Source organism: Prionailurus viverrinus, chromosome C1 (genome assembly GCF_022837055.1).
Source record: "Prionailurus viverrinus isolate Anna chromosome C1, UM_Priviv_1.0, whole genome shotgun sequence".
In the NCBI taxonomy this organism is placed as follows: Eukaryota; Metazoa; Chordata; class Mammalia; order Carnivora; family Felidae; genus Prionailurus; species Prionailurus viverrinus.
This window is the reverse complement of record NC_062568.1, coordinates 165560810-165574092: the sequence shown is the minus strand read 5'-3', so window position 1 is coordinate 165574092 and position 13283 is coordinate 165560810. Positions and strand designations below refer to the sequence as shown.

The 13283-nt window shown below is 43.2% G+C and overlaps 1 protein-coding gene across 1 annotated transcript in view; it reads right to left on the bottom strand.

Annotated features, from left to right (window-relative positions):
* Positions 1-6020: 6020 nt before the first annotated feature.
* CC1H1orf87 (chromosome C1 C1orf87 homolog) overlaps positions 6021-13283 on the bottom strand; it is an 80787-nt gene continuing 73524 nt past the window's right edge. Inside the window, 1 exon segment of the mRNA XM_047872135.1 lies at positions 6021-6423. Coding sequence (XP_047728091.1) covers positions 6260-6423 — 164 coding nt within the window. The 3' untranslated portion in view covers positions 6021-6259.

Here is a 13283-nt window from a genome sequence, read left to right as displayed (position 1 = left end):
GGTGGGGGAATAACGAACCCCAAATATGTCTTCCAAAGGCAGGGTGCGGACTGGATCTCAGGCTCTGGAAGCTCCCACTGTGTGTAGGACTTTGTTTTAGGTCTGCTTGAGAAATAACGGGCATCTGATTAGACCAGGCCTTCTGGACCACAGGTCAACTAAGGAAACTAAGGGAAATGTTGATGTAATTACAAGTGTGATGATGGTTACAAAAAAGCAGAGGAGAGTAATTCAGTTTAGGGATAGGGATGCCTTCTCTCACCTTTTCTGCCATCAGGATAAGGTGGCCAAGACCTGGCAAACCTTGACATGTTTCATAACCCAGATATTCTGTCATTCATGTTGTTCTATACTGGAAAGGAACTACTCACCTTTACCATCACTGACACATTTTCATCCATCTCTAGTGATTCTGAGGACAGAAAGCTACTGAATTAGAAAGAAGCCTACTTTACGGGGTGCCTGGGTGGCTCAGTTGGCTAAGCGTCCGACTTCAGCTCAGGTCATGATCTCGCAGTTCCTGAGTTCAAGCCCCACGTCAGGCTCTGTGCTGACAGCTCAGAGCCTGGAGCCTGCTCGGATTCTGTGTCTCCCTCTCTCTCTGCCCTTCCCCTGCTCACACTCTGCCTCTCTCTCTCTCTCTCTCTCTCTCTCTCTCTCTCTCTCTCTCTCTCTCAAGAATAAGTAAACATTAAAAAAAAATAAAAAGTAGAAGAAAGCAGCCTACTTTATTGTTTATCAGTTCTGATTGTTAGCATGTCTTTTCCCGGGTTGAGTCAAATCCATCTATCTATAACTTGCCCAATTCCTCACTCTACTTCTGGACCCAAAGGGGAACAGAACATCTCTCTTACCTGCCTTTCTGTTTCTTTGCTCTCTCTGTCACATGCTGAATATGAGGGCAGGTGGTTCCATGGTTGAGTAAGGAATAAGAAATGTTGCTAACCGAGGGCAGCTGGTGGGGATATTCCAAGATTGAGATGGCTTATATGGGATGGGCTGTTTATTCAGAGGTACACACATTGGAAAGTAAAAATGGAGAGTGTAAGTCAGTGTATGATTATGGAAAGTTTTCAAAAAATATTTTAATGTTTATTTATTTTTTGGGGGAGAGAGAGAGAAACAGAGCACTAATGGGGGAGGGGCAGAGAGAGAAGGACGCACAGAATCTGAAGCAGGATCCAGGTTCCAAGCTGTCAGCACAGAGTCTAACGTGGGGCTCAAGCTCATGGACTGCAAGATCATGACCTGAGCCGAAGTCAGAACGTTAACCGACTGAGCCACCCAGGCACCCCTGGGAAGTTTTGTAAGTAAGGACACCTTCCTGAGCTCTCTCCCCAACTCGAATCAGGTCTGGAAGAGAGATTCTTTCTTTCTATCTTTCCCTTTTTTGTTTGTTTTTGGGTTTGTTTTTAAATCCTTGATGCCTAGAAGAGCCAGGCACAGGGTTAGTGCAGGTGTTGTTGCATTGACTGATCAAACTTTACATCCTCTTTGGCCACAAGGGAGGGTAGAAAGGAGCCTAAAGTGGAGACCAATTTTAGATGAACAAATTGGAGCTTTTTGGAGCAGGAATTGTCTTAGAGATGAAAAGTAGTGAGGTCCACATTCCTGGAGGTGTTCAAACGTAAGAAGTCTGAAAGAAACTCTGCTCAGAGACAACATGAGAATGTTGAGAAATAGTTTTGCTGGTTGGAATCTTCCAGGGATTGGCCTATTGATCAGTACTTTGGAATTCCAGTGAGACAGGACCTGGGTAGGGTTTCCCTCATGGAACTGTTCAAGATTGTATGGGAGAGCAGGATGTGTGTTTTGAGCAAGGGCTTGGTACAAGGCACCAACTGTTCTCCAACGGCTAAGTCTTCGTCAGAGCTCAATCTGCTTGTGAATTTGTCTGGAATGCATTCCCAGCGGCACCATCTGTTTGGAATTGTCCTACCATCTGACCATTTATCCTCCAATAACTCCCCTCCTCTGGGCACTCTCACTGCCAGTTAAGAGTCTACCCATTGCCCAACCTGGATAAACTGAGTCCGAGGAGAGACTGGACAGCAGACAGGGGAGGAGGAGGGAGACCTTCCAATGTATTGGCATTCAGGGCCATGTTGTGTCTAGGAAGTCCCCACCAAGCCTTCGCACAGAACCTGGAGAGAAAGCATGTGGCTGAGCCAGAGCCATATTGTGCTCCAGGCAGTCTGATGGCTCCACAAATAATATTGATGCCTTTTGTTTGGAAACTCTTTGTGGAGGTTTCCCATTTCCCAACAAGCCACGTTAAATGCTGGGCCTCCCCCAAGCCACTGCCTTTTGCATGGTCCCACAGCTAACTGTGCAGGCAGATGAGGGGCCCTGAATGCTAATGAGAGGAGTGGCTGGCATTCCTGAGGCCCCCCAGCTCTGGGAACCCCGGCCTTTGTTGCTAAGGAGCGTTGGAACTGTAGCTGAGAGGCTCTAATGAAGGGGGAGGCAAGGAGAGAATGAGAAGAAAGGCCAGCATTTGTTTGCAGAGCTTCACAGTTCTCTGGCCAGCTCCAAAGCCGTCCAGTTGCTGATCCCAATTAGAATATCAAACCCCGTATTGTTTCTCTTAATGATCTTGGGAAATTCCTCTGAAGAGTCAGCTAGCACTTAGCAAACTCTTTGGATTGCGTGATCTATACAGTTGTGTTTCTGCTTGTGTGAACACAGGATGCCAAGAGTCCTGAAAACCCCCTTCATTTCAGTCCCCAAAAGGCAGTGATGAAGCTGGCAGAGCTGGAAGAGGGCAGAAAGCCCCAGGGCTTCAAACATTTCATGCGGGGGCTCCATTCTACAAATGTTTTCCAGGTGCCCACCTGGGGGTGAATCTGGGTTCTGTGCTGGAGATGAAGGTGAGGAAGACCTTAGCCCTTTCTGGAAGTGACCTCCAGACTTCCTGGGGAGATGGACCACACATACTAGAGAAAATTCGCTCTAATGGTGACCTGCAAGGCACTGTTGGGCTTGAAGTTGTGCACTGGATTCTAATCCTGACTCAGTCACTCACTAGCTGTTGGTCCTTAGGAAAGCACCTTTTACCACCATGAGTCTCAGTTTCTTATCTGCACAATGGGCATAGTAGTAATGCCAGCATAGTTAGGTTACTATGAGGAGTCAGGGCAGGTGGAAGAATCAAGAATAAGAATGTGTAGGGCACGGTCTCTGCCTTCCAGGACCACACAATCAGGGAGCCACCTATTGGCTTGGAAGTGGTCTGTACTTGGAAAAGGAATTTAATGGTTTGGTCCATTGAATGGGGTAAATGGAAATACTGTATAAGAATAAGATAGGAAGCCAGTTTTCCCTTACGGAGCATGTCTACGTGACAGATACAGAGCTGGGCAATTTGTACCATTATCTCCTTTAACGTGAATGACTCTGTGAGGGAGATAGTGAATTGCTCAGGGTCACACATCTGTGAAGGAATCTGTCCAACTGGTGAGATTCAGCTTCTATCGTGTCTTCAGTGACCCATTTTAGAAGCTAAGGCTTTCAGACAGTTGGGGCAGATACAGTTGACCTAGAGTCTCTCCAGGGCACACTGGAGTTTAACCAGGCCACTGCACACAGACACCCATGTAGAAAAGGTTCTGCTAGAGAAAGCTGGTCAAGACCACAGACAGCAGAGTTTCTCTACCCAGGGTTAGAAGTTCACAGTCACGGGGAATATACAAAACATCACTGACCTTAAGGGGGAAAAAAGAGAGAAAGGTAACAGATTTTCCATAAGTAAACCATGGGGAAGTCCTAGCACAGAGGTCAAACCAATATTCTAACACATAATGACCTCATAGCATTTTCCTGTTTGTGTTCAATGGTTTGCCTCATGGCAAGGCCTCATTTGACATCTGCTGTCACACTGTCACCCTGATATCTTAACTTTTCTCTATGAATTGAGTTGAATTTTGCTTCTTTTAATGTTTACTCCGAGAAAACCTAGTGAGTATTTGCTTTTGCAAAGTGGAAGTCTTGCAAATTCGCTCACATGCGCGCGCACACACACACACACCTTGGGGTAAAGTAGTGGACAATTCCAGACAGGAGATGATCCAGTAACAATTGTCCCCTGGTTCTAGAAGGCAGATATATCTCAAAATTTGTTTTTGCTATAGGGGTAACGTTATGTCCCTGTGTCATGTCACACAGTCGTTGTTCAAGCATCCTGATGCTCAGCAGCTAAGGGACGGGACGTAAGAAAGGGCCATCTCTGCTACGTGCAAGGAACTGTCCAAATGACATGACTCTCAGCGTTTATAACACTTCTGTGAAACACTCAGTGTTTTTATTATTCCTGTTTTACAGTTGAAGGAACTGAAGCTCAGGGAGATTAAAAACTTTCTAAAGCTACCACCTACTAAGTGACGGAGATGGATTTTGGCTGATTTAAAGCCTGTTCTTTTTCTGCTCTCTATTGAAGGGTGGGTAGTGGTGGTGGGGTGATTGTGGATCCAGATCTGGCCATTGCTACCCACTTATAGAAGCATTCCGTCAGTGAGCTCTACAGGAGTACAAGGTATGCACATAGCCCTGGAGCACCTTTCTGCTGCATTCCAGGTCCACGGAGTCCCCTCCAGCTGTGTGAGTTGCTGGGTGCTGAGGCTATTCCTGAGGAGCTAGTCTAGATGTCACACACAAAGAACTGGGTAGGGCAGGATCACTGCTCTTCAGGACCCCACGATTGAGTCTAATAATCCTGCCCTCATGTTTAGGGCCTCCCTTCATCCAGCCCTCTCTCCAGTTCATTTCCCCACAGAGATGTAGAGTGGAAAGGGCATTCTTAGTGTTCTCCAGAAGGCTCTATCCCTCCGGCCAATTATCAACAGGCAATCAGTCTCAATAACTCTTCTACCCTTTACTTCTTTGAGCCTCTCTCTCTTCATCTGTGAAATGGAGTTGTAAAACCTGCCATATTGAGTTGTCAGCGATGGATGAAACAAAATATTTCCAGGTCCCAGCACACATTAGCTGCCCAACGTATACTGAGTTGCCTGATCTAATATTCTAACTTTCCTCATTTGGCATTTTGGTAGTCTGAGAAAGCCATGTTTGTTTGCTTATTTCTCTGACCTAAAAGGCTAGGGGGTCCAAGGGTTCTAGAATGCTAGAGAGGTGGTCCAGTCTGCTTTAAGAGGCATTTTTGGAGGTTACTCAAGGATTATAAAAACTAAAGCAGGCTCACACTTGAAGCCCTTAGAGATCATTTATGTTAGTGAATCAAAACTATTTTATTCTTAAGATCTTGTTTGTAAGACTTTATGAGACATCCCCCCCCCCCCGCCCTGTATAAAACGGATAAAAAGGGATACTCAGGGATCTTTTTTACTTTTCCCCTTGACCTAACTCCTGCATCCTGTCTCCTGCACAGTTTTGAAAACCAGAATCCAGGTCACGCAACGTTAATGATGGTTCTGGGAACACATTTGTCTCTGAAGTCCTAGGCTAGCATTCCTTCAGTGAGCTCATGCTACCTGTGTGGTGTGATGTGTGTGTGTGTGTTCTGGGGGAGGTGCAAAGTTAGACAGAAGAACTATGGGGACTGGTGGAAACTTTTGCTTGATTTTCCTGCCAGAGGGAGCAAAGAAGATGTTACTTAGTTCAGATCCCTTTGTCCCAGGCGTCACTTATTGAAACTTCTATCCTATACTCTGGAAAAAGGACAGTGTAACAGCATCTACTTTTGTACTAGAGAAAATATTTCACTTGTTCAGAAAACCTTGCTTGGAATTCTGCTCCTACCCTTAGTATTAACATATTGTTAATAATTTTATTTTTCTTATAATGTGGAAATCCTTCCTAGAACAGTGACTAGAGGCAGATCACACATCCAAAAATGATATAGTTAGGTCTCTTATGTGACAGGCATTTGAGGGAGTTGACAACAATATCTAGCATATTTTTTACTCTATGGAATTGCAGGTTTGCAAAAGCAAAGTTTCCTCAGCAAGGTAGAAAAAAAAATCGTGTAATGTTCATAAGGAGCTTTATTGGAATAAAAGGGGGTTTTAAGAAATTGGGTTCTTGCCACCTCAGGAGAGGAAACCTGGTTTTCTCGGGTCACTCTGAGCTGCCTATCAGGGAGTATCATAGCTAGAAATGAAGCCCAAGTCCAAAGCATCTTCAGTTGCTGCATCGGCCTTGACTCTGTGACAGTGTCTCCACCACTATGCATGGGCTGGGGAGAAACACGTGTCTGGGTAGAAAGGAAGAAAAAGGAAACATCTGTTCTCACAATATGGGTTTGTTACCATAGCTCCTTTAAGTACTGGAGTGCTGGCTCCAAGAGCATATTTTCTCCAGCACGGAATCTCCTCAAGGCTTGGTCGATCTTCCGAGGGCTCAGGGACAGGTTGTAAATGAGATTGTAGTTGTGAATGAGGCATCTGGCCTGTTCCTTTTCCAGGACTCCTGCGATTGGGTTGGGTGGGTGGTAGGTTTTGAAAAGAAGAAAGAAAAAACAAAAAAGAGAAAACAAATCTATTAGCTCAAATGACTTCCGTGTAAAAACAAAATGCTAATATTTTGATACTTTAGGCTTCCTAAAGCAATTTAAGCTTGTTCTTTGGGGCCATAACACTTTAAAAGCCAATTTTTAAAACAGGTGGAGTGCCTGCGAAAATCGATTTCTAATTTTTCTGGTTTATTTTTATCTTATGGAAGTAGCCAAACACGTTCCTAAACAGGCAGGTTTCAAACAGCCCATTTTGATGCTTTTCTGGAAATGTATTTGCTGTGACTCCCTCCAGCTTGCTGTGTGATTACAGGTAAAGCATCACGTTTCTCAAGGCTCAGAGTCTAAGTCTGTATAGTTGTGGGCGCCTGGGTGGCGCCGTCGGTTAAGAGTCCGACTTCAGCCAGGTCACCATCTCGCGGTCCGTGAGTTCGAGCCCCGCGTCAGGCTCTGGGCTGATGGCTCAGAGCCTGGAGCCTGTTTCTGATTCTGTGTCTCCCTCTCTCTCTGCCCCTCCCCCGTTCATGCTCTGTCTCTCTCTGTCCCAAAAATAAATAAAAAAACGTTGAAAAAAAATTAAAAAAAAATCTGTATAGTTGAGATGGTAGTGCTTATCATCACAGGATGTGCTCTGGTACTTACGTGTTATATGTATCAATGCCAAGGTGCTTTCCATGTTAAGGGTAGGTGGACGTTGGTGGTTGCAGAGAGGAGTTTTAAAGGTAGAACAGAGCATCAGCAAAGATCAAGAACTCACTTATGAGCTCCTAATTGTGAGCTCATATATGTCAGATACAGATATGCGCTTGGGAATATAGAAGATTTAGAGAAGTGACCTTTTAACCTCAGGGAGATCCAGTTGAGACAGTCAGATATGCAAAAAATTAACTAGAATGCAACAATAACAATAATCACACAGAAGCGCGCGCGCGCACACACGCACACACACACACACACACACACACACACACACACAAACACCATTTATCATGTTTCAGGCACGCCTCCAAACATTTTACCAGTAGCAATTCATTTAATGCTCAAGACAGCCTATTTTACAGAAGGAGAAACTGAGGCATAGAGATGGTAAGTCACTTGCCCAGGGTTGCTTAAAACCATGCATTTAACCACTACACTACATTATAGAGTAAGGAAGAAGAGATTATTTTAAGTGAGGCTCAGATTGTTTCCTAAATATGTTCCTTGAATTTGGGGGATCTACACCACTGGTGTCAAGAAAAGCTTTAAAATATCTTTTATAGGGATTAAAGATGCATCTCATGCATGTTGTTCTTCTATTCTTCTCTACTGGTGTGGGCTGTGGTAGCGATTGTGGATTATTTCTCAAAGAGGCCAGAGATGGTCCCCGGGTCATGTTGTAAACATCACTACCAGCCCATTAGAGTTTGTGTCTGCTAGATACCTGTTATCTCTGTTGAAGCTGCCAAGTAGTATTCATATGTATTTTTTTAATGTTTATTATTTTTAAGAGAGAAAGAGAGCATGAGCAGGGGAGGGACAGAGACGGGTGGGGGGGACACAAAATCCAAAGCAGGCTTCAGGCTCTGAGCTGTCAGCACAGAGCCCGATGCAAGGCTCGAACTCATGGACTGCAAGATCATGACCTGAGCCGAAGTCTGACTCTCAACCCACTGAGCCACCCAGGCGCCCCAAGTATTATTTATATTTAAATGAGCAAAGACCACTGAGCATGATGCTTTCCTCTGAACCGCTCCCTGATGGGTCTTCTTAGCAGTGGACTATAGACAGGTCCTAATGTGATTTATTCTATTCGTTCTGTTTAGTTCTGTCCTGTCCTGTCCCATCCTCTCTCTGTTTGTTTATTGTCTATCTCTTCTATTAGAATGTTGATCTTGGCAGAAATAATTTTCTTTGAGTTGGCCAATTGCATCTTTGCAGTTCTCTGGATTGGGTGGCTGTTCTTGGTCTGGTCTAGGTTGGATCCCTCAAGACATTTCCTCATATTCTGCCTCTGGAATTATTAGTCATGGACTTTGGAATAAGTGTCTGGCCGGGGAAGGTATTTTAACTTTTTGAGCCTCAGTTTCCTCAACTTTAAAATAGGGATAATTAAACTGTATAAAAACCAGTAAAATAATGAAAGCTTAGAACGGTGCCCAGAACTATTAATCACTCATTATTGCAAGAATTATAAGATGATTATAATAGTTATATCATCAACATTATTTGAAATATATAAGAATGTATCTTAATAAAAAATTTTTTTAAAAATACACAATTTAGTTTATATTTTAATCACAAATTAAAAGTAATGTTAAGGGGTGCCTGGGTGGCTCAGTCGGTTAAGCGTCTGACTTCAGCTCAGGTCATGATCTCACAGTTCGTGAGTTCAAGCCCCGCGTTGGGCCCTGTGCTGACAGCTCGGAGCCTGGAACCTGCTTCATATTCTGAGTCTCCCTCTCTCTCTGCCCCTCCCCTGCTCATGCTCTGTCTCTCTCACTCTCAAAAATGAGTAAATGTTAAAAAAATTTTTTTTTAAGTAATGTTAAAAAATACATCTAGAAATCACCACTGGTGTGCATGGGGACATTTTCTGCTATCTTCTGAGCTTTACCATTGGTAGAAGATTCCTAGTGTCAAACAAGAGTCCATTGACTGAAATTTGTATCTGTCTAATTTACTGTCATTAGGGGATGCCTAGGACAGCTGCATAAAATAACCCTTACAATCTATCTTAGGGTTGAAAACCTGTTCTTGTCCCACCAGAACCAAAATAAAAGAAATAATAAGACTTCCTTTAACATCTACTTTATTCTACAGTTTACAAAGAACTCTCAAATGTAATTTGATCCTTTCTCAAATCTGGGGAGGTATGTTTTATTATTTTATTTTATTTTTTTAAATTTTTAAAAATCATTATTTATTTCTGAGAGAGAAATAGAGTGTGAGCAGGGGAGGAGCAGAGAGAGAGGGAGACACAGAATCCGAAGCAGGCTCCAGGTCCCGAGCTGTCAGCACAGAGCCTGACGCAGGGCTCAAACTCACGAACTGTGAGATCATGACCTGAGGTGAAGTCGGACAGTCAACCGACTGAGCCACCCAGGCGCCCCGAGGTATGTTTTATTATTAACAGTCTTAGTTTATAGATAAAGAAACAGGCTCAGAGGATATATATATACATACTGGCTTCCAGGGCGCAGCAATTAGTAAAATCTGGAGTTGAATCTAAGTCTTCTGGTAAAAACAAACAAAGAAACAACCAACAAAGCAACAAGCAAAACCTCATGTTCTTTCTGGTGTGTCATGGGAGTTTAGTGTAGTGGGAAGTCCAATAGAACTGGGTTTGAATTATGGCTCAACTCCCCACTGGCTATTCTTTTACCACTTTGAGGTTGGCTTTTTCCTCCGCAAATAAGGACATTAATGCCTTCAGCATGTGGTTGATGTGAGGAGTTAGTGATTCAGTGCGTGCAAAGTCCAGACTCATGCAAAGAATGTCCTTGAGGTCTCTCATTGCATTCTGCCTCCTTGAACGTGAAAACGTTTTCTATCTAGCCTTCAGTTCATTGGGAAAATTCCAAATCTACCATTCACTCAAACATTTATCCCAACCACCCTTTTTTCTTTAGAAAACACGACCAGTTATTCACAGTCATTTCTTATTCTTCCTCTTCAAGGATATTTTCTTGACAACCCCTGTTAGAAAATAAGCACAAAGTAGGTTCCCAGAAACACTAATTTGATGATGGATGGTCTGTCTTCACCCTGAATGAAGAACACCCTGGCCTACATATTTCCTTGCACATAATAAAGAACACTGATTCATCAATAGGCAAAGTAGGTATCATCTGCTCAGTGTCTAGATTGAGGCTGTGGTGGTCAGCTAAATACTGTGGTTAATAAACCAATGAAATGACCTCAGTTAATCCTCTTTCCTCATTAAAGATAGTTTTAGATGTTCCCAGATCAGGCTGACACATTCCCTGGCTGACAAGGAACTAATGAATTTCATAGAAACAGAGAAAACAGGCATAAATAGTGAAGAGGCCATGAGAGAGGCATTTCAAATCTGCTGGAGTCTGCCTCCAAAGTCAACAAAACTCTGTTTTTCCTCAGAAGAGTTCAGAAGTATGAGAAAGGTCCCAGCCATTGGGGAGTCTTTTAGCAACCGAGTTTATGATCCATCATCCTTCACTGCAACTTAGCATTTGTTTCTTTAGAAATGTCTTCTCTCTCCACCTGATGTTTTTTTGTTTGTTTATTTTTGTTTGTAACCCCATCACCACTCTAGTTATGAATACCTAGGCTCATGATTATTTCAGTAATGGCTTTTTTAAAAAAATGTATTTTTATTTATTTTGAGAGAGAGAGAGCAAGCAGGGGAGGGGCAGAGAGAGAGAGGGAGACAGAATCCCAAGCAGGCTCCACACTGTCAGCACAGAGCCCAATGCGGGACTTGAACTCACCGACCATGAGATCATGACCTGAGCCGAAGTCAAGAGCTTAACTAGCTGAGCCACCCAGGCACCCTTTCAGTAGCCTTTTAATCTCCTTTTCTCCAGTATCATCTGTAAATTATCCATCTTAGCTTTTGTTGTGCTCTGCTCTGGTTGAACATTTGGTGGACACTGGGTAGAGGATTATCCTAGGACTTGGGATTCACAGTAGGGTTTCAACTTCACTATCCAATCCAATAGAAATCTTCTAAGCTTTGTGGAAGATGGTTTCAACTCAGAACATCCTCCCCAGTTATCTAAAGCTTCTCTCTCTGGGAGGATCACTCAAGCTCTCTCTTCCATGGAACCCTCTCTGAATACTCAGCTCACATTAGATGATGAGCTTCTTTTCATCTCTTCTCTCTTTTCCTTGGACTCTAACTCTTGTGTCTTCAATTATGATGCTTTACTATATGTTGTCCTTGAAGATGTTTGTTTTTCAGCATTTAACTACTCTTAGTCTTGGTGTCAGACCTAAAAGCTCCTTGAGGCCAGAGACCATGTCTTTTTTTTTTTTTAATGTTTATTTATTTTTGAGAGAGAGAGAGAGAGAGAGAGAGAGAGAGAGAGAGAGAGAGAGAGAGAGACATTGGCAGGCTGGAGGAAGAGCAGAGAAAGACGGAGACACAGAATCAGAAGCAGGCTCCAGGTTCTGAGCTGTCAGCACAGAGCCTGATGCAGGGCTAGAACTCAAAAACTGTGAGATCGTAACCTAAACTGAAGTTGGCCACTTAACCTACTGAGCCACTGAGGTGCCCCCAGATACCATGTCTTATCCTTTCTGGTTTTCCTTCTGGTCCAGCCTCTAACAAAGTGCTGGGCTGATAACACGTTTAATAAATGATTTTCTAATTCAGCTAGATTAGTTTTTCATTAATTTTTTTTTCTCCCCCTCTCTTTGGTAGAATTCTTTGAAGTCCTTGGGTATTATATGGTAATTACACTTTATGTGGTCTAGAGTTAAGTGATTTGGAAATTCAAAACAAAATGAAACAAGAACACACAGTGAATGAAAATACACGCATGGCTACTGTTACACGATTACTTCTAGAGAGTACTAATGCATCTGCTATTTCTTTTGTTGAGATATAATTGACATATACCATTGTATAAGTTTAATTTTTTGAACGTTTGTTTATTTTTGAGACAGAGAGAGACAGAGCATGAACGGGGGAGGAGCAGAAAGAGAGGGAGGCACAGAATCTGAGCTCCAGGCTCTGAGGTGTTAGCACAGAGCCTGACGCGGGGCTCGAACTCATGGACTGCGAGATCATGACCTGAGCTGAAGTCACACGTTTAACCGACTGAGCCACCCAGGCACCCCTACCATTGTATAAGTTTAAAGTGTACAATATGATGATGTGATACATGTATCTATTGGGAAATATTTACCACCTTAAGGTCAGTTAATGTATCCTTTATCACACACAATTACCATTTTATTGTGGTTGTTACTGTGGTGGTGAGCATATTAAAGCTCTACTCTCACAGCAATTCTCAAGTATACAATACAGCATTGTTAGCTAGGGTCCTCATGCAGAACATCAAATCCTTGGAACTCATTCATCTTATAACTCAAAGTGTGTACCCTTTGATCAACATCTCCCATTTTGCCTGGCAACCGCCGTTGTGCTCTCTACTTCTCTGAGCTCCATATCTTTTTTTTTTTTTAACTTTTTTAACGTTTGTTCATTTTTGAGAGAGACAGAGACAGAGTATGAGCAGGGAAGGGGCAGAGAGAGAGGGAGACACAGGATCTGAAGCAGGCTCCAGGCTCCGAGGTGTCAGCACAGAGCCCGATGCAGGGCTCAAACTCACAAACTGTGAGATCATGACCTGAGCTGATGTCGGACGCTCAACTGACTGAGCCACCCAGGCGCCCCTGAGCTCCATATCTTTAGGCTCCACATATAATATGCTAACTCATCATGAACACAGAATGTAATTAAGTACAATAATTTCAGTCCAGGTGCTTTTCTATCTGCTCCCTCTTTTCCATTCTCCAGGCTTCTGACCTTGATCTGGCCTTCATTTTCACTAGGACATTGCAATAGCCTCCTTTCTCCTTTCCCTGCTTTCAGTTTCTCCTCAAATCTGCACGTAGCCATTGAGGGTCTTTCTGAGATACGACTTCATCATACCAGTTCTCTGCTTAGAAACTCTCAGTGCTATTCATTCCCTTTGATCTAAATCCAAATTCCTTGGTCTGGCGTCTAAGATCTTCTTGGAGCTAGAATCTTATATTTTCTACCTTTATCATGTAACATTCTTCTTAATAGCCCTTGTCTTTTTTCCAACCCAAACTTCTGACACTGAGCTTCACACATAACGCTTTGCTT